Below are 26,583 nucleotides of genomic sequence, written 5' to 3'. Positions count from 1 at the left end.
AACCAGGCCACAAGCAAAAAACGAGCAAGTTATAATTGAACAAACACAACTCTGGAAAGCAATTCCAACTGCCACCGCAATGGTAAAGTGGTGAGTTGGAGGTAAATAGTGAAGGGCTGATCAGTGGAGTGGAATCAGCTATGATTCTATGCAGAGGGGTGGGAAGATCAGGTGAAGTCTGCAAAGACATGAAGGTAAATTATGGTAAAACAAGACTGAATGAATGGCAAAATGAAAGAAAGAAAATAAAAACCCAAATCATGAAATATATATGTTTTATTTTGAAACTGGTTGGATAAGTAGGAAGACATTTGCTAAAATGCAGCTGCAGCAAGATCACAAGCAGCAGTTATCAGTCTGCCATGGTGTTTGACTCATAAACTATACATGACAATGGATGAATCCTCTGTGGCATGACACCAAGGTTTCTTGAACAGCAGTTTTGACTCTCATTCTCCAGCCTTCACTATCTTTGCAGTTCCTGACTCTTAATAACTCCCGTCTAATTAAAAATGACAAAATAGGTGGAGCATGAGTGGTGATGAGGTGGGCAATGTGATGGTTTCTTGGCCATGAACTTCCCTATAATCATATGCACCAATCACTCAAACCAAAACAGAGATTAAAAGAGTTTTGTTTTTTTTCCTTTTTGTTTTGTTTGGTGGCTTTTGTGTGCCAAGTCCACATTGGCTTTTGAGTGAATTCCATTGCAGAAAACTTTTTCCATCATATTCTGTGGACCACCATTGACAGGAAATAGTAAACTGGGCAGTGCTGGACAATTTAATTATTGTAGCTGCAATACTGGTACAAACACATCCAGTCGAATGCTAATATGGCTAATTTCAATTGAATTCAATTCGATTCAATTTGATTTATATAGTGCCAACTACAATTCAAATTGTCTCAAGATGCTTTACAGAACCCATATGCCTGAACCCCCAGAGCAGCCCTAAGGCGACAGTGGCAAGAAAAAACTCCCTTTTAACAGAAAAGAACAGAAAAGAGCAGAATCCGGCTCATATAGGGGGACTCATCTGCCGCTGGTCAGCAGGTTGAATTTCCAGGCTAATGCTCCAAGGGAATCATACTGTCACACTGTGTTTGCGCTCAGCCCATTAAAAAGCAAGACTGCATTTTGTTCTTCCTTTTTATGTGGAATCAATAAAGCAACACATTTATGAGTTCTATCAGAGTCAACATGAGGTGGTTGGGGTGGATGGCAGGCATACGAAGCACACAAGTTTCTCACCAGAGACATCTGGAGTCCTGTTTGTGGTTAGGTTTAGTCAACAAAAGTACAAATCATTATTAAAGCACTTTGATTTAGGGTAGTGAAAGACTGCGGTTTTGGGTAAATGCCCTCTTCCAGTCATCTGGTGGTTGGGTCACTTCAAAGTGGCTAAAAAGTTGTGGAATTGGCTAAAATGTCCTGACATGGGTAGCACTTTCTAAGGCCTGAAAACAGCCAATTCTCTCAGACCACTACAATCACATTATGTATAGGACTGATTTTTTTTTCCAAAATAATTCCACCTATAAACACAATCTTTTCTGAGTTTTAACATTAACATGAAAAGCAGTGAATATTGCACTGATTACCTTTAGTATCAGTGTTTTTGCAACTTGGAAGATATGTAAATTAACATTTCCATTTCAACATTTTGATTGAAAACTTGGTGAAAAATGTAGAGGGACTGGTAATGTCTTATATCGAAAGTAATTCTGCTACCACTGGTGCTACAGCTCTCCCAGCGTGACGGAGTGACAGCAACTGAAAGGCTGAAAGACAGATAACAAGGAGGAAACACTGTAGATCAACAAACAGCGAGGTGGAAGAGACACAGAGAATAGGGGGCTAGTGACTTGTGATGGCAAGAGTGTTATTTAGCAGTATCCCAAACTGAAGAAACCCCTGCCAAATTTGGAAGTAACACACACACACACACACACACACACACACAGTGACACACTCTTGCAAAAACCTCAAAGCACCTGCCAAAGCATGGAAGAGCAAAAATGTGACTAATTACATCTCTTTCCAAGCCGTTGAAAGAGTAAATACCAAAGAAGAGACATGCATATTCATAGCAGGGCACAGCGGGATTGACTTGGCTGTTGAAAATCATCCAGAATGAGATTGCGAAGTGAGGGGAGAGGAAGCTTTTGACACAACAAATTGATGATTATTAGACAGCCAGACAGGGAGACAGACACGGAGCAACAGACCGATTCAGGGAAGCAGCGTGAGCGCCACACAGCAAGTCTTATGAAAGCTGCCTGCTGGTTTCTCAGAGATGATGATGCACTTTTAAGATCACACGTCAGCTTTTGATTTGGTTTAATAGGCTGTGCAGGCATGGAACCTTGGCACCGTAATTAGCATATCACTGTATTTTTTTTATATCATTTAAATGCTGAAGGCAGTGAAATGTTCTGTTATGTTCTTGTTAAAAGACATGAAGATGGACAAATATTTCCCACCGACTGAATATTTAGTTGAGTCATCATGGTGAGTCACTAATCAGACCTAAACTGTGTGAAAACCTGCAAATCGCCGCTTCTTAAATCATACAGTAGTGTTGAAATTGTGGGTGATTTTCAGCATTTTTGTGTGGGAGGTTCAATTTCATAAATCCATGTTGGTTTATCAGCCCTTAGGTAGCACATTTCAGCAAGGCAGGGCCACTGTTGGTTCTGTAACTTTACCCGCAGGCTTTCCCCAGGCATCTTGACTTGTCTGTGGAGGAAAAGCAGTGTTTTTAATAATGTTAACAATAGCTCTTTTCTATTCAGGTGTCCAACGTGAGGGCAAAAAAAGCCAAATTTTGGCAAAGATTGTTTAAATTTTGATGACTTTCAAGAAGCTCTGCAAAACATGCTGTTATTGTATCTATCTATCTATCTATCTATCTATCTATCTATCTATCTATCTATCTATCCATCTATCCATCTATCCATCCATCCATCCATCCATCCATCCATCCATCCATCCATCCATCCATCCATCCATCCATCCATCCATCCATCCATCTATCTATGCTCACCTTGAAAAACTGAGGGATGGAAATACACTTAGTAAAAGAAGTTTCTGAAGTCATCCAATTGTCTGTTTATTCCTCCTTATATAATAGATGCTAAACCCTGAGCAGAAAATTGTGGTTTTATACATTCAATGATTATTTATACTTTGTGGAGTTATCAACAGAAAAGAGTGCACATGCTTTGGGCAGTACTTTTTTCTCCACTGTGTAGCTCTTTTTGTGTCAAATATTTTGACGTCAAAGCAAAAAAAAAAAAAAAAAAAAAAAGCACAGATAGAATCATTCACATCAATGATGGCTGCATCCCTTTGAGTCTGATGTCCAAAACTGAGCAAAGCAGCCTCACTCTTTATTATTTAAGCCTTAAAACACTTTATATAAATGGGTTGTATAAAATACCATTCCCCATATAGTTATCATGAATGGAGATATTAGCTTTATGGACAAAAATCTTTGTACCAAGCTACAAACATGTTTGTTTCTGCTGGACATTTTAACTTGCAAACCAATGGGTACTGACTCGTTTTTGGAGCCAGCATCCAGTGGCCATTAGAGGAACTGCATCCTGTAGAAGCGTCAAAAACAAGCAAGCAGGTCAAGCAGGTTGCTGTTTGACTGAAACAAATAGTTGTTTTTATTTTGGTGTTGTCAGTCTGAACCAACCCTCAGCTGTAAAATGGCTATTTTCTCTAAAAGACAAAAACGAGAGTTATCATAGTTTCACTGAAAAAGTCCTGAAAACAGTACAGTATATCTGATCTTATCCAGACAACAAATGGGGCAAAGTACTAACCTCACAGTTGTGAATTACAAAAAAATATATCAAAATTTCATGAGAACAACGACTGGTACATTTTCTATTTTAAATAAAATTCTAACCAAATATTTGCCTCACTTTTTCTGCCATTATTTGTGTGTTTGCAGCAAAGAGATTCTAGCTCCTGCTGTTGGACAGCTAGAATTGTTCATACAAAATAGTGGTGTGTGTCTGTGTTTTTCCTGAGATGACTGAAAAAAAGAACACCAGATCTTTTTATATTTCTCCTCCAGTTTTTCCTATCTAAGTTTCCTTTTTGTGATTTTGTGATTTTGAGTCATAGTCAGATGATGAGATCCAATTTTTACCTGAAGCTGAAACAACTTATTGCAAATAGATGCATCTTTTTTTGAAAGCACCCCCAATAACCTGATTCTGACCAAACTATCAGTCTTAAAGTACTTTAAAGATTTGAAAATTAATTGTATACATTTTCTGATTATGATTTGAGGGTTTCCATTACACAGCGGGGGGAAGAAATAATGAAAGCTGCAGATAGGAAACAGCATTTACATGACAGGCTGGAACAGCAGGTTGTTTATGGCGTCTGCAGACTAGCTGACAGATGCTACTGATAGCTCCCAAAGCTGCTGAAACATATCCCTGGGCAGTCTTCCCAACTTTATTACTCATACATGCACCTATAGCAGCTCCTGCAGGAACTGCCACTGAAAGTGATATGATCAGAAAAAGAAACCCATTGTCCTGTCCCTGTGATAGTACACTGCACACATTATATACCTATATATTTAAATTCATAATACACGACTGACAGGTAGACTTTCAGTTTTAATTAAAGGGGTTGAATAAAAATACTACATAAACTGTTGAGGAATTATCGCCATCTTTTAGAGTTCCTCAATTTCACAGGTTCAAAGATAATCTAGATGTTGACTAATAAGCAGTTTCATGGCAGATTTCCTCATTATTTTGTGACAGATTAAAGAGACATGAATTAGCATTCGGTGCCAGTGCCGGTGTCAATTCAAGTGAAGGAGTTTCATCTTAAGGACTGACAACAGAACAGTCCAATCAGAGAGATGCAGAATCTTTAGGAGTGGCCAAATCAACCGTTTCATGCATTCATAAAAAAAAGGAATGCACTGGCAAGTTCTGCAACATCAGAAAGCCTCAAAGGCCACAAAAGACAACTGAAGTTTATAGTTGCACAATTATTTTTTGGGTGAAGAAAAACCTCATCACAGCATCCAGCCAAGTGAAGAACACTCTTAAAGATCATTGTCAGAGTCTTGAATCAAGTGATACTTTCATGAATGTAACTGCAGAGGATTTTCCACAAGATGAAAACTCGTAACAGTCAAGAATAGAAAGGCAAATCAGCACTTTCATGCATTATTAAAGCAAAGGCACACTCAGGAACAACAACATGCCTCAAAAGACCATGGAAGACAAGTGAAGTGGATATCACACAATTCTTTCCGTGGTGATGAAAACCCCTTCACAACATCTGGCCAAATGACGAACACACTAGAGAAGATGGGCATAGCAAGAAGCGCCTTTATGATGCAAATACAGACAATTTCCCTCAAGATGTAAAACCACTGGTAACATTCGGAATAGAAAAACCACGGCAGACTTTACTGGAAGACGTTCAGAAAATGTCTGCCCAGTTCTGGAACAAGATTCTTTGGATAGATGACACCAAGATTACATCAACTGTCTGTCATGGGGAGGCAGTGTGATGGCATGGGCATGTATGGTTGCCAATGGAACTGGGTCACTGGGGTGTATTGATGGTGTGACTGCTGACAGAAGAAACAGGATGAATTCTGAAGTGACAGATTCAGTCAGTTGCTGCAGAACACGGTACCTCACTGCCAAAGCCAGCCAAGACTTTCTAAAGGCAACAAAATAGAAGGCTTCTGCACAACTGGGTTAGTCACCTAACCTCAACCCAGTTGAGATGCTTTTCTTTTGCTGAGGACAAAATTGAGAGTCGAAAAACCCACAAACAAGCAGCAGCTGAAGACGGGTGTAATAAGTTCTTGGCAAAGAATCTCAAGGGAGCAAACTCAGCATTTGGTCTGTGGGTTCCAGACTCTAGGCAGCCATTAACTGCATTTGCATCCAAGTATTAAAAATAATCCTTGTATTTAATTATGTTAGTTTGTCCAATTACTTTTGAAGTCTGTGACTATGTTAAAAAAAATGTCTGGCTTAAAGCTGCTAGTCTACACTTTACATATGTCTCACTTTGTTTAAAATCCACTATAGTGAAGTGTAGAGGCAAAAAAAATAAAAGCATTTTGCAGCTGCCCAAAAACTGATGGACATGATTGTTTACACAGTTAAAATAGTATGTGCTGTTTGTGTCAGTACCCCTTTGCAATATTCTGTGATGGCGCACAGGCTGTCCTGCAGATGAATATTTTATTAGCTAGCATCATTATGTATATATTGGCGCTCCAATTAGAGGTGTCACTTTGGTGTCAAACTATGTGACAGCAGAAAAGGACCACACATAGTCACTGAAATACAGCTAAACATTTTAATTACTTAGTTCAAAAGAACTGAAATTCAAGCTCCATGTCTAAATGTTCATTCAAGGAGTATTCAGTTGCAGCAAAATGGCCTCAGAGCATAATACTACCACCACCATGCCTGAGAGTAGGTTCGGTGTTCTTGGGGTTCAAGGCCTCATCTTCTCTCTGCTCACTGTGGCCAAACACCTGAGTTTTTGCTTTAACCAAGTCCAGAACTTTCCTCCAGAAGACCTTTCTTTGTCCATGTGATCAGAAGCAAACTTCAGTCGAGCCTTAAGGTGCTGCTTCCAGAGGATGGGCTTGATGATATTAAACACAATTGACTGAGGATACTGACACTTGAGTTTCAGCAGCTTCTAATTCATTGCAGGCCCGCTTTTTGATGGATTGCTTTGAAGGAAATGGAGCTTTCAATGCTTATACTAGTCAAAGAAATGATATCGTGAATGCTAATGCTGTATTTAGAATTTTAATTCACAATGTCCTCCAATGTATCAAAAATCCTTTCATGTTATGTACAAAGGCCAAAAACGCAGAATCACATTTCTAACATATCTCCATTTAACCTCACACAAATAACATGTGAAAGCATGTGGAACCAGCTTGTGAGAAAAACACCATATTCTGAAAATGCAGAAATATCCCATGTGTTTACCATACCATGTGTTGCTCTTTTTTTTTTATTTTTTACCAGGCTTGCAAGATGTCCTGCCAGAGTTCCTCCGTGGGCGTTTTGTGGAGGCAGCCCTCAGCTATGTGGCGTGCAACTCGGAGGGCGAACTGCTCTGCCGCAACAACGACTGCTGGTGCCGGTGTTCTGCCCGCTTCCCAGAATGCAACTGTCCCTTCGCCGACATCAAGGTCATGGAGGAGAACCTGGAGAAGAGTAAAGAGGCCTGGAACAACTTCAACCAAGAGTTCATGGAATCAGGTAGGGGCAAGTGTTTTATCTGTTGAGGTGGTTTTGAACTAAAGAGACGTCGTGTTGAATGATGCTTTGGTTTAGCGTCTAAACTGGTGGCAACAGGAACCAGAAAAGTTTCAGTCAACAAATGGGTCCAAAACCTGGACTGGTACGGCTATTGGAAATCCTGCTAATAGTTCATGCATGTTGTATGCTAATGGTATGGTTTACACTTAGAGTAGGTTTGAGATTTAGTGTTTAAGCTACACTTTCCAATATTACGTCATGTCACTGTTACAGATTTGATCTCATCTGGAAATGTGTGTCCCCTTCCATTTTGTGTGCTTAATTTGTATATATGAGACATTAAAAAATTGTTTTCAATTGTGACTCCATCACTATGCAAACTTTGCACTCTCACCTGCACAAAACAGGGCAACTAGTGCAAGCTTCCCAAAAAGCTGAATCATTTTTAACTTTATTTTCAAGTCTGACTGAGAGCAAACAGAAAAAAGCCACCTCGAACACCCATTTTGCAAAATGAATTATAAATCTCCATCCAGGGTAATTTGCAGGCTGATATAGTCAACTTGCATTTTTATCTGTGCGTGTTGTTCTCTTGAACAGTATTTGCGTATTCATATATTCCAAAAAATGTTATTTTTTTTCTTTTGGGAAGAAAAAGACATCAGACACTAACTACAATTTCCAGCAGAATATATTTATGTGTACTAAACCTTGTCAAAAGGACATCATTTAGGTGTAATACACAAATTAGGCTCTATGATAGTCATTATACGTGATGTGTTTCAAGCAAGTTTTTTTGAGTTTTTGTTTGTAGAAAAATGTGAAAATCCTGATCAGAGTTAGTGCCATCTGTACGTCACACTGCCATTAGTCATTCATCGTACAGCAGCAGCTGGACAGCACCAAATATATTTTGAAAGCCAGCACTAAATGGCTTCTTCAAAATGGGTCTAAGTGCTTAATTTAAATCGATGTAACGCTAATTTATTCTCCGCTCGTATTTGAGCAAAATCACCGTTACTTAGGAACAGAAAGAGTCTACTCATGTGGCTGCAACCATAAAATGCTAAGATAACCAGCAAGATCATACAGTTCAGTCGCAACACCAGCGAATTTTATACAAGGAAAGGAGCTTGAAGAAATGTTGTTAAACACGAGTCGATACTGAATTGTTCTGATACAATTTGAACCTCTGAAATAACAGCAGGGATACCAGATATACTGTAGCTTTGAAATCCCTGCATTTCACATCCTGTACGTTTTGTATGATTTTGATTTAGTTGCTTTGGTGTTGAACCAACAGACATTTTCTGCAAAGATATAACCTTCAAAACAGTCTTCTTTCAACTTTAATCACTAATTTCACAAAAAAAAAACATGGTGCTGCCTGACAAAAATGTGTTTATTCCTTTGAATCATCTCTAACGAGTTGCAGTTTGTGAATTTAGCCTCACATCACATGCAGCTCTGTGGATAAAACCCTCCTGTTGGCTCAGTGCTGAGGATGTACCGACTGTGTTACAGTGTATAAGAAAAGCAGAGCTGAGAGGCGGACAACTGGACAGGGACCGCGTTGCATAAGTCTTTCCGGTTCCAGTTCCAGATGTAACAAGTGGGATGGTGATGATTTATTGCTCCAGGCTGGATGCAGCTTCCTCTCGGTAACACTCACACAGTTTATACAGTGTGTACCTGTGAAGTATTCCTGCAACTGTGTTCATAATTTCACATTAAATTTACTTACAAACAGAGACGACGAGTGACAACCTACCTGGATTACAGCTCCACTGCAGTAGATCTTATTCATAAAACATGTATTATATGAAAACCTGATAACTTCAGTATATTAAATATTAGATGCTTCATATTGTGTCTGAAGGTGCATTTGATGGCGTGTTATTTAATAGTGAAAGTTATCATTTAAGACTTTATGGGGAAAAAGCGTGGAAACCTTTCTTCCCTCTTATGAAATAGCCCTCGACTGTGTGACTCATTTATGTTGAACTAAGCCGCCTTTGAAAGTGGGTAATTAAAAAGAAAAGTTAAATAGGAATTCAATATTGTCTTAACTTATTCAGTCTGTACACACACGAGACGTACGTTATTACTCACTGGAATTCAGCCTGCTGTGTATTTTCAGCTTATTTGCTGAAGCTCCTGTGGAATCAAACATACTAGTGTGTTCAGTTCAGATTGCTTTGAAACTGCATAGAAATGGCATTTTTTGGTAATACGTAATGGAATATATTGGATTTGTTAAAATGCAATCTAATCTGAATGATTTAGGATTTTTTGTTTTTGATTATTGTTTGTAATAATATAATATCTGTGGTGCACATATTTGATCATTTGCTTATTAGAACATTTGCAATGACAGTAAAAGGAATTCTAGTCTACATTTCAAAGTCAAATTTGAAAAAATGTTTTCAAATATTTAAAAAAATTATATATATATACATATAAATGTATATATATATATATACATATAAATGTATATATATATATATATATATATATATATATATATATATATATATATATATATATATATATATATATATATATACATTTATATGTATATATATATATGTATATGTATATATATATATATATATATATATATATATATATATATATATATATATATATATATATATATATATATATATAAAAATAAATTTGATATATTATCAAAAAAGAAATATCTGTCATGATTATCTCAACTTAAAGTGAAAAGAACACAATCAAAAAAATGTTTGAATAAACTAATTTTATTATTGTTTAGCTAATTAGAAGGTGGTTGGTATTAAATTTGGATGGTTATTTAGTTGACATATTAGTGATAGTCAGTCATTTTTTATTAATAAGTGATTGCTTCCATAATAAATAATTATGGAATTTCTAAAGACATGATCATAACGAACATATAAAAACATTTTTTTTTAACTTCTAATAAAAGTATATACAAGATATATCCCATGGACTTCAAAAGTCCCTCAGTTATATATTGACCCAGTAATGCTTGACAAAGTTGCAAAGTCAGTAAAGTGAAGGTTGCGTTTTAACATGCTGAGCCACAGTGACAGAAGCCCCATCAGGTGTAAAATCTCACTCTTGTTAAATCGATTTTCAGCAAGCCGGGCTGCTTTATCAGAACTATTCATCACACACAGCGAGACACAGGTGTGTGATGTAATGGCGGCAATGATGCAGAACAAGTCGGGCGTCACTTCCTAAATTGGCCAAAGTTTTTTCTCTCTCTCTCTTTTCCCCCCTACATCTCAACACATCACCAGCTCACTCCTTAATGACTTGGAAGGTGTAGGCAGGATTTAATTGGAGCCTGGTTTCTGGCAGCTTCTTTTACACTTTTGCGAGTGCGTTGTGTTGAGTTCGGGCGGTTGTGTGTGTGTGTGTGTGTGTGTGTGTGTGTGTGTGTGTGTGTGTGTGTGTGTGTGCATTGGCGCTTAAGCAGAAATTGCTCGGTAAGTGACAATATGTAGGTAAACAGTGTTTCTGTGCATTCACTTAGCCTCATTTTGACAGCGCCTGACTTTGCAGAGTTGTCTCTTTATTGCTGCATATTAAATCTTTATAAGCATGCTCTGACACACTGTTGAAAAGATGGGAGGAAGACGTGTAATTGTGAGGCTTTTCTTGTTCCGCTGACGTTATGTTTTTTGTCAGGAGCTTAACTTTGCGCTCTTTGTCATACAAAATGAGGCCTTTGGTACTTACGGAGGCTCGTGTGTTTGAGTAACAAGCTAAAAATATCAGGGAAGGAACCTCAGTGAGTCGCACAGAGAAGCGTGTACTGTACCGCCACAGGCGTTCTTGTTTTCAGTGCGTCATCAAAGTTTTATCTCATTTTAGGGGAACGCACACAATCCACTTCCGTGCACTTGCAACCACCTTGCATGAGGCAAGTTGGGATGAAAAATGAGCGCAGAACAATGAGAAGAGGGTAATCTATAAGACAAATATTGTTTGACTTTCAGAGCTGTGTGTTAGTATTCATTGTCTCTCCCTCCTCGTCTCTCGCTCTCTCTGCATTTCTATCTCTGCCCTTCTCCTGCATCAACACACACTCGCACACGGAGACACACATCGTGGGTTTTTAGCTTCTGGGGACGCCTAGGAAGCTGGGCTGAAGCTCGTCTGCTGGGATGGGTTGATAAATTTATTGTGGCGAGAGGAAAACAACTGGGAGGATGGTGTGTGTAACAGATTTTTCATGTGTGTGTCGGAGAGACAGAAGGAGGACAAGGAGGAGACTAAATCATTGTGGGTGTGAGAGAGAAAAGAGGAGATTAATGCCCTCAAACCTCAGCCATTTCAAAACCAAAGGCCCAAAGCCACCACACACATGCATATACACGAATCACAAGAGCTCTAAGCTTCTTTTCTTTTCTTTGCTGGATAGATCTCTGGTACGGTTTTTGGGAGGAAAGATGTCCTGGGAAGGTGTGACTAAGTTGCGTGGGGAACATCACACCTTCGGTTTTTGTGAAATTAGAAAACACAGCCAGCTCCGAGGCTTAGCACCAAACCGTCTAATACCTGCTTTTGTACAGTTTGTTTATAATGTCGCAGTGCCTCATTCATTATATTAATTTATTTTTCTCTATCACAGACTTTAAAGTACTTTTGGATCGTCTTTCCTTGACAGATGACGGCTCAGTTCTGTTCTCTCTCTGTTATTAACAATAGTCTCAATAGACTGTATGTAGTTTAACAGGGAACAAATAAATCATGTTTCGACTTCTTCAAGAAGTCTCTCAAGTCACACCTGCATGAAGTAGCTTTCTAAGACTTGCTGTTTTCGACACATATAACTAAAGTTTCTTCCAAATCCCAAGAAAAGACTAAAACCAACCTGCAGTAATGTGCCCCTTAGTGTTTTTAAGTATACACTTACTTTCCTGATGCAGATTTTTTGGGGGGAAATAAATCACAAATGGATAATTAAAGAATAAAAATAATAATGTGAAAAATCAAACAAAGGCTGCTCACTAAAGAGGAAATGCAAAACTTATTGGGCTGGAGATTAGTAGACATTTGACTCTGTTATGAGTCTGCATGCTTATTTTTAAGTTACTTTTTTGGCTTTATTAGACAGGTTAATAGAGAGTCAGACAGGAAAGTAGGGAGAAGAATGGAGGGAAGACATTCAGCAAAGGGCCATGAGCGGGAATCGAACCCAGGCTGCTGCGTCAGGGATTATAGCCCCTCTTCACCAGCTCAACCAGTTAAGCTATCTGGGGGCCCATGAGTCTGCATGCTTATCACAATGAGCAACCATAACCACAAGATAAGCAGATTTTACTTTCTAATATGTAAAATGATTGTTAAAATGTCTGTGTATGCATTATGTATACATTCATTTAGCAGTTCAGCATTGCCCATTACCAGTTGATTCCACAGCTGATTAGGACTTTGGATAATGTTTATCCATCACAGAAAGTTTCAGATGCATCCCAGGAGCAGCCCTTTGCTGTTCTGCTCTATGAATACACGTCTATTCTATTTTCATGTCAAGCTGGAAGGAACAGATCAAGCCGAGCAGGAAGTCAGAAACAGGATCAGCATAGAGCATGTGGTGGATTTTCAAAATAAAGCACCCTAATCGTGTATCATCAACAGGTGTGCCAAAGTAATTTGTTGTATTTCACACATTTAATGGTGTCAATTTTGTCATTATTTTTGTGTATATATTGCCACGTTTTTTGTCATTTCTTTCGGGAGCTTTAATTTTTTCTTATGTGACTTCTGGGTCATGTGGTGATGTCACTGCCTGTCAAGTCACTGCTCTCCTACAGTCGCATCAATACATCATTGTTAGTACCAGTGAGCCCAGGCATGCTTTATGTAAAGCAGAGATACGAAACAATTATGAGTCTCTTTCACAGCTAAAACACAACCACAAATATTTGATCTGTGTCATTTATATCCATATGTAACTGAAATGGCTCTCTGTAGGCTACAGTGAATCAAAGTAGGAAATGACACCAATAAATACAATTAGCCAGCAAAAACAAGGAACCATACTCTACTTATCGATAATAGAAGTTCCCAAATCGGCCAGATAAACACTCTGCTTCTGCTTCTGGTGAGGTTTGAACTAATGCATGGAATAAACGGGTCGCTCTGCTTGTTGGCATCACTTTTGAGTCAAACCTGGCCTGTGCTAAATCCTCATCCCTGAGTCTTGGAATGCTGACTTCAGAAGATAATTAACTAACCTGAGCCAACACAGGTGACACAACACTACACTGACTCACAGGTTGAAGTGCCAACTTTAAGAGCCAATCTTCTAATGAATTCAGATTAGGGTTAGAATTTGCATATCAACTGCATGTTCTACCCAACGAGGTGCCATTAGGCTGGATCTTTTAGTACCACTGCTGATGTGAGGAGCTCAAGTTCTCGGGCCACCATACATGTTAAAGAGTGTGAGGGAAGGGTCTAACTAACAAATGAGGTCACTCATACATGAAACATAAGACGGAGCTTCTTGGTAATTAAGATTCAATTCCCTGCTCCGAGGGTGGGTAGGAGGCAGTGTTAACTCCCTACTGAGAGAAAGGCAGCATGAGGGAAAAAGGAGGAAGACGGCAGAAAAAGTGAGCCTTTCATCTTCTGCTGTATTCAGTTTGGACAGAGGAAGGACATGAGAAGTAATGTAATAATGTTCAGGTGCATCAGGTCATACTTTAAATAGTTTCCTGTCATTCCCGTTGAGGAGCAACTGTTTCAGTTTGCAGTTCTTCACATTTTGGTGCATTGATTCTTTACACCACAAGCATTTCTGCTAGTAAAGTGACTATTTCTTGCATTGCATGCTTTTCCTCGACTCCTCATCCTCTTGTCAAGTTTTCACACGCATGGTTTCATTTATTTATTTTTCTTTTTCATGTTCAGCCAGATAGAATAAACAGAACTTGTCTGCAGGCTGGCCACATCTGCCATGAAATATGATCAAGGCTTATCACAGAAAGCTATGATAGCAGACATTACTTGGTGAAGATCTGGATACCAGCCACGATCATAACAGTTCTTACATTTACTTCCCAGTAACTGACTCATAAACAAATTACTTTCAAGCTCAGTTTTTACACATCTTGCGATCTGGTCTTCTATCACGGCTGTAGACTCTCATCCTGTCTTTGTTTTTCTTAACAGGCAGAGCTTTAGACCAGCTGCATGATGAAACGCTCCATATCAGTAATGGGAAGACAATTCCAGATGACCATTTAAATAATATACGTACCTGCTGCATCACAGCGCCAGACACAGTGTTAACTCAATGTGCTGAAGCAATATTAGATGTTAAAGGAGTCCTGTTGTACTCGTTTCCGTCTTTATATGTCACTGGGATTCTACGAAAGTGTGTTTGCATGATTCACATTTCAGAAGACAACCTTATTTATCCTAAAGTGGTCTTTAAAGGCCACTACACACTGCAATTTTCAGCCATCCGAGACGAAAGATAACAATGGTGAGAGAATCGTGGATATGTTTGGTCTTAGCTCTAAATCAGTGGTTCTACGTTGCACTGTGAGACCGGTTCAAGGACGGCCGTTGTCATGGTCTTACGACCAAAAACAAGCTGCGATAAAATTCTGACAGTGTCAGAAATTTGGGGCGATCGTCTCACAGTGTGACTGCTGCTGCGACCTACGTCAATTAACCAATAGAAATGCATGTTTCTATTGGTTCACGTCGTGCCCAAAGATTATTAGATTCATGTTGTACAGTGTAGCAAACACTAAACTTATAAGATTGTTAAAATCACACAGTGTTTAGAGACCTTAAAGCAGCTGCTCAGCTCAGCCATTTCAGCTCCTGTTTCTTTAAGGACACCCCGCCTCCTGTTTGGTAAACATTACCTTCATTAGCCGCTTATTGTGCGACATAATGGCGGATGTAGTCTTCCATCACAAGTCAGGCATAAACATTTTTCTATACACTTATCAGCCACAACATTAGAACCAGATGCCCGAAATTGTGTACAAGCATAATAGGTCCCTTTTAATGCAATATAAACTACAAAATTGTATAAATTAAAGGAACAACAGAGACAAAGTCAAGCTTTTTGTGACTCGCACACATGCAAATCAAACCCAATCTGGCTGTTGTTGTAGCAAAATGCAAGCACAATGCGGAGCGAAACTTCAACCTCTTCTTCTGCAAGTCACAGCTCATCGTCAACAAACACCTTTGACGTCTGGCACAAGCACAGCGGCATCTACTTGAAGTCATTTCCTCTAATAATTGCTCTGTATAGTGACACACAGTGGCAATGAAGTATGAAGAGGCATTTCAAAAAGGACAAATGCATCCCACGGTGCAATCTCTATGCCTCCTCACGGCTCGATTGTACTTCAAATTCAAACTTGGCTTGTTGTCAGATGTTGTCAAACAACAGCGCACTCAAAAATGCCAGTTTATTGCAGATTATTCAGTTGCTGTCAGAAGGTGAAGTTGAGTGGAGTATAGAAAACAAGCTGGAGGAGGTCAGGGTGGATGGCGAGGTCAACAAAACGTGTGATTTTGACACTTGCAACTGCTGTTCAGTTAATGTCGGTTTTCTTTTTAACAATCATCGAAATCTCACCCTAACCTTAAGCAAATAAAGCAATCTTTGTGCCTAAACTCAGTCAAATGTTTACCCCAGTAGTGGCCAGAGGAACATTTTGTGTAACAGTTTATTTATTTCTGAAGGCACAGACAAAATAATATCACATCGGAAAATGCTCAGAAAGGCTATTTTTGAGGCAGTTTTGTTGTTTAGTTTGAAGAATCTGCTGCTTTGAGGTGCAAAAAAGAGAAAAACTATTTCCTTTTGAGAACGACAAAAAACATTCTTTATCAGAAAAAAAAAAAGCTTAAAAGCACCAGTTGACCAAAACACAACAAACAAAGCAAATTTGCTCTTTTAGTCTGCGGTATCTAGCAATGGAGGTAGTTCTGCTTTTATTTGTCCAGTTTTTATTTTTTGATGTATCTGCTGATAGATTTCTATTGTGTGCATAGAATTTCATTAGCGACAAGCGTGGTATTGAGAAAAATAATTATTCGGAATAATAAGAACATCCACAAAATACACTAGAATGGGGCAACTTTCTAATGAGGTAATTGTCACATTTAACCCGATGTTTTTTACCATAAAAATAGTCATAATTAAACTAACAGACTGGGGCATGTTGCTCATTGGACTCTTACAGTGAAAACAATTTGCACTACATGATGTGACTCAACAAGTATGTGTCTCTAAATGACAGAAAGGTAAGAAAAAAAATAAACAATGCGCTCTTATCACAAAATAGTGAACGACTGCCATTTCTGCTGCCTCTGGAATTGTATTTTTAAACTATCTGAATCGTGAGGCTTGGTGCTTTCAGATGTATAAGCGAGTGAATGCCATTAAAAATACAGCAGCAGAATTTTCTGTCAGCTCCGTATCAGGCTTTGGAGTTTTGAATTACATTTGGGCAAAGTGAAATCTCAGCAAAGGATATCTCACTGGCAAAACTATCTGCACTGCTAAAGATTCATTTTTATCCAATATTGTCACCTCTTTTGCTGGCCCAATGTAACATGAGAAGCCTGTGCTCTATTGTACCTGCTCTGGAACAGGTTATGTTGGAGATAACAGGTCAATGCATAAAAAACAACCTTTATTATTTAATTAATTCTCTTCCTCCTGTGAATCCTGTGGAGATTTGTTAGTGGAATATAGCGAGGCAGGACAGAAAGAGCTTTTTAGAGACCACCTAAATCCTTTGGTTCAAATCCGGTGGGTTCAAAACTTCAGGCTGTCATTGATTGCAAAGGATTTTCAACCAAACGTTAAAAGAGACAATTTGATTTATGATTTTGTTAGTTTGTCCAGTTACTTTTGATCCCTTATAAAGTTGGAGGGCACATATAAAAGGTGTTGTTATTCCTACACCGTTCACCTGATTTGGATGTAACTACCCTCAATTTAAAGCTGAAAGTCTGCACTTAAAGCACATCTTGATTGTTTCATTTCAGATCCATTGTGGTGTACATACATAGCCCAAATGCTGAAAATTGTGTTAAATCTTTATGGACCTGACATTCAAAAACTTTCAGATTTCTAATCAGCTTTGTGTGACTGCTTAAATCTGACTACAGTTGTTAGGTTTAGTAAAGCCAGATGATGAAAAGATATCGTGTTAAGCTTGCTTCACAGTACAGGCCTTTGTAATGTTCATTTTAAAGTATATGTAAACACTTTGATCATCAGTTTGTGTTCAGCCTCCTTTGCTTGTGTTGCCCTTGTTTGGCGGCTCATTAATATCAGTGACAGGCAGCACTATTTAACCATCATCTCCTTGTTACAGCTGGCAGCCATATATCACAGAGGAATCTATAAATCTCAGCAGTAAATGTTTATCTCTCGCCCTCTGAATATGCACCTCGCAAAGGTTTCTCCATCTTCTCCCTTCTGTACAGGACAGATTGTCTAATTGTCTCCTGTCTTCCATTATGTTAATGAAAAAGCATCCCTGCAAGCTAACGGGAATGTGTTTGATACTCGGTACCACCTACAAATAGTCCTGGCATGGATTCCACTCATCGCTAACAGGACCCCACTGCTTTGAATCGGTGCCCATTTCCGCCTTTATTGCTGTCATAAAGCATGCTGTCTCAGGGTGTAGATGTAGCACATGCACTTCCAGGATTTGTCAAAACAAGGAGGGATTTCATTTATTTATTTATTTATTTATTTTTAGACCCGGAGATAGATTTCAACTTGGCTGAAGATTTGGCAACACTTTCTTCCTCTACCTTCTCATTTCATTTCCCTCATTTATTCCACAGAAGGAATACATTTGGCACAGGCAGTCTTCGCCTTCTTCCTTTTTTTTTCTTCCTTTGTCTCTTTCTTTTACTTCTTGGCTTCCTTCTTCACAAGAATCCCAAACCAAATCTGTCTTCTAGCGTGCTTTTGTTACAGCTGTTGTCAACATTGTGTATTATAGAACACGTTTAGTCAAAGCCAACACAAGCCTGTGCTTACACCGTGGATTAAGAGTTTATTAGAGTCCAGTGTGTTCATCCTACCACACTCTGAAGCATGAAAGCCTGTACATCATAGCGTTATTGTTTAGAGACTCACTGATGTAGAAATATATTTGATTTCATAGTTCACATCAGTCCCACAGAGATTTATTCATCTGGAAAAACCTTTTAGGTATTACACTGTGCATCACTTCCTTTAAATAATTTCAGAGAGAGTCACAGTCTGTAACTTTCTTTAGCTTTTTTTATGGTAATAATGTATTTTGCATAAAAAAATAAACAAGATGTAAATAGAACAATCTTAACAAGCAGAGAGATTTTAGGGAGTAGACAGTTTTTATGGATAATAGCTCTGAACTAACAAATCTAACTTTAAATCTAATGGAAACACTGTACGTACCAACCAGCAAGACAGGATTGCACCACATTTTAAACTTTTCATGCGTCAGTTAACACCATTTAGTCCCCATAGATTTAGATCGTGAAAAGAAAACATCTAATTTAATGGTATTTTATGGTGTACAAATTTAAGTGACAACACAATCTGTTAACCAACAGAAGATTAACCAAAAGTAAAGCCAATGTGAAGAGTAGCAGCAACTTATACAATTGGAGTTGCAGCAGGTAACTACTCTATTTGTGCCTTCAATTTGACATTGTTTCATTGTGTTAAAGGGTAAGAAATCAAAAGGACAAGCATCATGTACATTGCAAAATTCCAAAGAAGATTCAGATTATTTACTGGGTGATCTAAATCACAACTTTGAGTGCTGCCATTCTGTTCTGAAGTGAAACTACTTGTCTTCTGCAGTCCAATAAGTCGCTTGGTTCTGCCTGACTTGTGCTGCTGGCTTCAAACCAGATGTGAGGCAATTTAAATTATGAGAGAGTCTAAAAATTAAAACTGGTGGCAGTGAAAAGGTTCATGAATATAGTTTAGTTTGCATGATGTTTTCATTTGAAGCTATATGAGCATTTGAAAGTGCATAAAGGGTGAAAACTCTCGGTAGTTAAATGAACAGAATCACCAATAGAGTCTCAGAAAGCATTGTCTGCATGAAGATGTGTTTGACAGTAATGCACAACAGAGAACATGGACCAGAATGGATCCGGCTGCAGCCTCTTAATGACCTGCATGAATTCAGATCAGGCTGTTCCTGATGATAAATAGCTCTGGAACCAGTTATGGATGACCTCCAAAGCCCACAGATGATGTTTTTTTTTCCCCAAAAGCAAAGAATGACTAACTGTAGCAATGGCTTTTGTTGAATCTATGATTATAAAGGCACAATATTTCTTCGTAACATATATTTTAAGGATTTAAACACTAAAGTAAAGGGTGAAATGGTTCTAGGATTGACCCCAATAAGCCCACTGACACAGATTTAGAAGGGAGCGCCTCATGAGGAATGCCTTCAGCTGTAAATTCTGACAGACAGGACTACTTAGAAATTTTGCTGATAGTTATTAAGGTCACAGCTGTGCCCATTTTTATACAGAGAGACCAACTTAGTGAACTCTCAAATGGTGACTAAATGACTGTAAAGAAAGTAGTGGATTGATTAAATATAGATGACATGCATTGCAGTGGAGAGACACAACAGGAAAAGATCCCAGTTATCCTCAGGCCTTCTGAACTTGACATCTTTCGCCCGTGGGGCCTCAGGTTTGACATCAGCAGTAAAAGGCTGAAGAGGGAAGGGACACCTGGGGGTAGCTGTATGCGCATAATTGCTATTTTTAGGAAAAGTCCCTGTGCAATCATTCTCAAACAAATGGCTAGTGGCAGTAGAATGTCTGCTGAAAGCTGAAGAGCTATCACTCTGACCTAAGGCCAAACAGCCATCAAATTTAAGACATAGAGGTAAAGATGTGGTGACTTTTTCTTATTGGAGCTGACTGCCTGCCAGAGTTTTGCCTGGTTTGAGAAGAAACTTGTAAAGTAATATTTTGACTTGGCAGATATTGATTTGGGCCGTAAAGGTCCCATTTTGTAGAGCGTGAGATGTTCATGTCTATTTTGAATATCAAGCCAGGTTGTATGTCATGTAATGACTGTGAATTTATCAAATATTTGGTGAAATCCAAACAATTTCTATTTGGAAACCCTACCACAGTTGTCTTCATGCATGTGGAGCATCTGAGTGACAGAAAATTCAGTGGATTACTTTTATTATTGATAGCTATGTCCCCACAACACTCAAAGGTGCAGTGGAAGTTCACAGATTAAAAAAACAAAACAAAAGTCGAACAAGTGTCAACCAAGTTAGTAACTGTTCAGGCTTTCAGAGTGCAGTCTTTCTCATCTCACAGGCAAGTCAGGTTGTGTGGGATTGATGGCTTGAACTTGACTTCCAAGAGGATGGCAGCATTTCTTTTCTGGTTCACCATCATCACAAATGTGGTGCAAGATAAGAAGAGGGCTTATTTGAAACACCTAGCATGTTACAAATTTTAAAAAACTGAATTGCCAAACACTGATATGTTAAAAATGGATTTTACCTATCTCTCATTTTAACCAGAGCTCACTTCTAAAAACTTCAGTTTTGACAACATACTTCCAGTGACAAACCTCACTCTAAAAAATACATTCACTCAAGTGCATCAGCACTAATACACAGTCACACTCACATATTTCAGGCATTAATTCACCTCTAATGGATTTCATGAAGCCGTCACTGAATTGGTCGCCCTCACCCCATCATGATGTTATTCAGCCACTGAGTGGTAAGAGATGAGGTGGCTTTATTTGCTTGGCTTGAGCAGCAATGGAATGGCATCAGACATCACAAAGGCTGTTACTGAGAAAATCCAGATGAGTTAAAAGCTTTTTTATATGTAAGTCAGAGGGTGTATTGAATGGTAGCATAATTTAATTTCCATGGTTTTTGCCATTATTGTAAAAGGTCTCATTATGAAAATGCAGTCATTTATTTTATTTAAGGAAAATGTAACTGCATGGACAAACAGTATGTGAGACACTTTTCTGTTTGGTGTCTTTTTTGTGCATGGTATGTTTGGGGAATGTTCAAGTTGTCTCCTTTTTCACCCCTTGTCATCAGCCGGTGTCTTGTGGGATTAACCATATTGTACCCATGGCTTATATATTCCATCAATCCTACAGTATGTTCTCTAATATTTATTAGTTTCAGACAGTGTCAATTGTCATTAGCACATATTGTAAAGAATCAGAATGAAACAGTAGTTTACCTTCATGCTTTAGCACTGTGCAAAAAGCCAAAAGACATTTTCTTTTGTTTTGAAAGTGGTTACCCATGGTAACAGGCAGATATGTGTTGCAGGGGACAAAATGCTGACTTTTCACCTAACCTGCCCCTCTCTGTATCAAACACTCAGCCTACACACTCTGTTATTAACAGCTGGGGCCATGCAAAGAAATAACACCAAAAAACATTAGGATGGTGACACACAGGAAGGGAGCAGCTTATCCTTTGACCATAATATTCACAAAGTGGGACCTTTAGTTGACCTTGGCAAACATGTCTTTGTCATGTTTATGTGGACGGGCTTTTGGCATTTGCTGATCTTTTGTGTAACTGAGCATAATCTGGGGGGAGGTCACCCTCACCACACTTTAGGGCTGTATCCCTGACTTCTGAGAAACGCATCCAGCTGGATTTTCATATGACAGTTATATATATAAAAAAAATAGTTTCTACAGTCAGTGAACAGCCATGCCCATAGGCAGTTGGTGCAATGTCAGGACCCAGACCTGTGGAAAGGAGAGGCACAGCTGAGCTCTGAACTCCTACCACATTAAATTGCAAGTGCAGAATCTGTCTGCAGTCCCACACTGTCCACAGTTAGGCTGTCCTCATGTGAACTGGAAGATTCTTTCTGATGAAAATCAAGATTTTTACCATCGACATGTCAATGTGAAATAACTGGAATTTCTGACCACTTTAGGGAACCAGAAACAAGCAAAAAACCCATCATCAAGTTAATAGGGCAACCATGTAAGCAGCCAGTTGCTCATTTATAAATAGAAGCAGTTATGAAGACGAACTAAAATTCACTGAAGTTGTCTTTTTGGCTACCTGATGAATGTAAGTATTTACACAATTTTAGCTCTTGTTTTGGTCTCTACCATCTACTAAATGGAATATCTGCCTCTTTAGCTGCTAAATGCTCCACTGTGATCATCTCTGATTGTGTGTATGGTCTTGAACAGATTGTATCGTGGGTTTTTTTTTAAGGTTGGCAGATGCTTGCTGTGGCTAAAGCAATTCAGTGAGAATGGTGAAAGTGAACCAGAGCTGTGAAGTTGCTAAACAATGAGCTGAAACTTACTATAGGGTATCCCAATGCAGTGATGTGAATCCAATGAGATGTATATGAGAGGGATGTTCATTGTCTTTTCATTGGTGTGGAACAAGATACAGCATCTCAACATGTCCAGAAGATGGAATCTAATCATTTCAGTGATCTCCTCCAATATTTTGACAGGGCAAAGTTTCTGTTTAACCAACACTCTTGTCATTTAAAGGGTTCCATGACATTTGCTGTGGATCTCCAGTCTGAGGAGGACTCCTGATGTTCGGTTACTCCCTGACCTTTCTTCTAGCATTACCATCAGGCCAACATTTACAGTTTGATGCCAGAAATAACAAAATCCCAGGACCTTGGAGAATTGGCGTGGCATTTTCTGTGCACGTGTATTGTTCTTTGAGGCTTTCCATGTTCTTGTTTAAATGACAGTCATGTAGTCTACATGTGCAGATGCTTCACCATGTCTTGAAGCGTCTAGAAGCCAGATGCTCTGCTGTTTATCCGCCACAGCTAATTAGGCCTGCACATATAAAACTAGCATATTTGAGAGGAAAATAATTACAGTATGTTTGTTCTTTTATTTTGTTCTGTGTTTTTGTGAAACACTTGGAATCTGCCACTTAAATGCCCATGTGTTCTTGTTTATTGTTCTACTATCATTGACATCCACTTTGGTTATTGTGGAGCTGAAGGTTATCCAGATGAGTGTGATCTCAGTCCAAAACTCCATCAGTTACTTTAAAGAATAGCTTCTTGTTTTTGTTTTTTTTCCTGCCTTTCTGGCTCACTTGCTTCGACCCCTCTTATTTGGTTTTTAGAATCATACAAACAGAGGGCAGCTTCTGGTCACTGTTGGACTGTTAGAACGTGCACCAGCGGGGGAGTAAAAGCACTTAAATGGCCTGGTCAGTGAAGGAGAAGAAGTGTTTGGATTGTGTGTGTTTCTTTTTGTGGACATGAACACACTGAGGCTACCAGAACAGCATGAAAATATTCATGAAGTTTGCTCCAAAGGCTGTTCAATTAATTTGAAGGACGTTCAGTTTTTAAATGACAAATAATCTGTTAAGGAAACAAATTATGTGAATATTTATCCCTCAGAAAACTTAGCCTGAGGTGGACTTTGGGTATGTTTAGACAAAGGAGCTGCAGCGTGTTTAGAAAACAATTCATACTAAAAATATCACTCAGACCGAAAACTTATTAATGGATCCCACTGATTAGACTAGTTTTGTACTCGTAGTATTTAACCTGTATAAAACATAGGGCTACTAAACCCCTATATGTCATTTAAAGGTGCAGTTTTATGTTGCTTCCTCATTGCAGCATAATACACTACATCAAACAGTGTAGAGGTTCCAACTTCGAACCTCTTCCTGAAAATATCCTACTCTTGTGTTACAAACTCACTGACCCATTCATAGTAAAGACACCAAAGTCTGATTGGTTGTCATTTGTACAGGTAACCAATTTAAACAGGTGCAATTAATACAGGGAATGAGTGGAGAATAGGAGGGCTTCTTAAAGACAGACTAACAGGTCTGTGAGAGCCAGAATTCTTGCTGGTTGGTTGGTGATCAAATGCTTATTTCATGCAATAAAATGCAAATTAATTATTTAAAAATCACACAATGTGATTTTGCGATTCTATGATAAAAAAAATTACAGACCTCTCCATTCTTTGTAAGTGGGGAAAACTTGGAAAATCTATTGTGTATCAAATACTTATTTACCTCACTATATGTTTGGAGGCTTTAAATGCTACTAATTTAAATTTCTATTTATGCTGAAGAATATAAGTTACAGTTTTGATCGTGCAAACTGACAATGAAACAAAACGAATAGCCGTAATTTATCTTTGGAGTATTTTTGGGTGTATTGGATCACAAAATAACTTACTAAAGTTGGCAAACATCAAAAAACTCCCACTCACACTGACATTTTGGAATACAATGTGCCAAAAAAGCTGTAAACTGTGACAACATGTAAGTTTTACAGGTTGGTGAATAGATATGGGAGCAAAGTTTTCACACAAAACAAAGGGGATAATAATAAATTAGCTTTGGGTGTTTACGCCAGCTGCATCATTCACAGTCAGAATCTACTCAGCATTGTTTTAACTTTTTAAAAAACCAACACAGGGCATTAAAATGCAAATAAAACCATTATTTTTATATCAAAATGGCAATGCAAATGCTGGTATTCTCCATTTGGAGCAAACATTTAGCCTGTGAATCAAACGGCAAGGTTAGTGCATTAAATTGAACTCACGGTCAAAATGCAGTAGCTCTTCAGAAAGTGGCCAGAGGAAGGAAGTGGCCTTCTTCTAATACATATTTCATAAGGACATCATTAGAATTCAAATCTCTTCCTCTTTGGTTTAAAAAAAAACATCTCAGACCAACTGAACAACATTTAGAATTTTTTTTTAGCTTCATTAAAAATGGATCTGCTCAGAATGTATTTATGCGACTCTCTCATAGCTCAAACTACTATCCCCCTCCTTCACTCGCCATCATGTTTCCATAATCTCTTTCAATCTTTCGCTTTTATCTTTTTGACTTCGGTGGTCAGTCGACCCTGCCTCATGCGTTTTCTCAACTTCCCCCGATTAAAACTCCTCTTCATAGCAACACAAATGCAGGCAGAGATGCAGGAAGAAGAGAAGCATGAAGAGAGTGGGAATTCATTGCTTTCTTTGCTTGTGTGTCATGGCAGAAAAGGATGATCTCCCTAAAGACTTGACCGCTTGCGTCGTCCAACCAGCACAGATGTCTGTGGAGGAGGTTTTCACGGAAGGGGGGGGATGGAGATGGGTAGCGGATTGGTGGATTATGCCGATAGACGGGGAGATGCTCTGGAGTGTCAAATCAGCAGGCATGGAAAGATGCAGTTTGATTTCTGTGGGAAACCAAAGAGCCTGGGGCAGAGACAAGAGGGACAAAAGCAAGCAAGAGCCCAAAAAGAAATAAAGTGGCTCATCGGTGGTGTTCAGTATGCTATTTACGGGCGCTTTTCCACTAGCACCTACTCGGCTCGACTCGGTTTAGGTCATTTTCCATTACAATTGAGTACCACCTCATCATGGGTGGAGTCACAAAACACTCGCCGTCCTCAAACATGGTCTTGAATAATGCAGTGGTGGAGTTGAGGCCACTCTCCCTCCCGTTGCTCACCGGTCGGTGCCCATAAATGGAGTCCATTTGGCTAAACCACTTCCAACACCTCCGGTTTGACCCACTCCGGCCGTTATGGTCCTTGATGGACCGATAGTCTCTTTTGAGCTTTTTCAGCTTCTCCCGACATTGCTTCATTGTCCTGCTGTATCAGTGGGTGGCCATCCACTCGGAGATCTCCTGATAAACTTTCTCGTTACGAGTTGCACCATCCAGCTCCCTCTGTATTCTTTGGTCCGCCACCAAAGACAGAAAAGCCTTCATTTGCCCACAGTACAGGTCTCGTGTGTCGTCACTCCCTGTCCAGTCAGTGGCCTGCACTCTGTAGACGTCACGTTATCAGCTCGACTCAGCTCGCTTGAAACCCCGGCTTAGTAGGTACTAAAATAGTACCAGGTACCAGGTACTACATCCTAATGGAGAACCTCACAAACTGAGTAGAGTTGAGCTGAGTAGGTGCCAGTGGAAAAGCGCCATTTGTTCCTTACTTATGCCACATCCAGATCTATAAATAGCCCCAAGGGCATGCTGACAAATAGGCAGGTGGCAGCAGTTCATCTCAGGACGTTGCTCCAGGTCAGAAGAGGTGACGTTGGGGCTCTGCGAGGCATAACCTGGGAGCCGTTAATCCGTCAACACATGTAGGGAATATAAATGATGAGACGGAGAAGAGGGGGAGAGTAAATCAAGGAGAAGGAAAGTGAAGGGAAGACGAGAAAGGAGGACATGAAAGCAGGGGAGATTAGAAGGAAGGAGGGGAGAACAGACG

The 26,583-nt window shown here is 39.1% G+C and overlaps 1 protein-coding gene across 2 annotated transcripts in view; it reads left to right on the top strand.

Moving 5' to 3' along the window:
- brinp2 (bone morphogenetic protein/retinoic acid inducible neural-specific 2) overlaps positions 1-26,583 on the top strand; it is a 253,346-nt gene that overhangs the window by 192,972 nt on the left and 33,791 nt on the right. For both annotated transcript variants that reach the window (XM_023261639.3, XM_023261640.3), the window contains one exon: positions 7,060-7,296. In XM_023261639.3, the coding sequence (XP_023117407.1) occupies positions 7,060-7,296 (237 nt within the window). The remainder of the gene's footprint in view (positions 1-7,059; positions 7,297-26,583) is intronic.

The sequence above is a fragment of the Amphiprion ocellaris genome, chromosome 10, assembly GCF_022539595.1.
Source record: "Amphiprion ocellaris isolate individual 3 ecotype Okinawa chromosome 10, ASM2253959v1, whole genome shotgun sequence".
In the NCBI taxonomy this organism is placed as follows: Eukaryota; Metazoa; Chordata; class Actinopteri; family Pomacentridae; genus Amphiprion; species Amphiprion ocellaris.
This window is presented reverse-complemented; position numbering and strand designations above follow the sequence as displayed.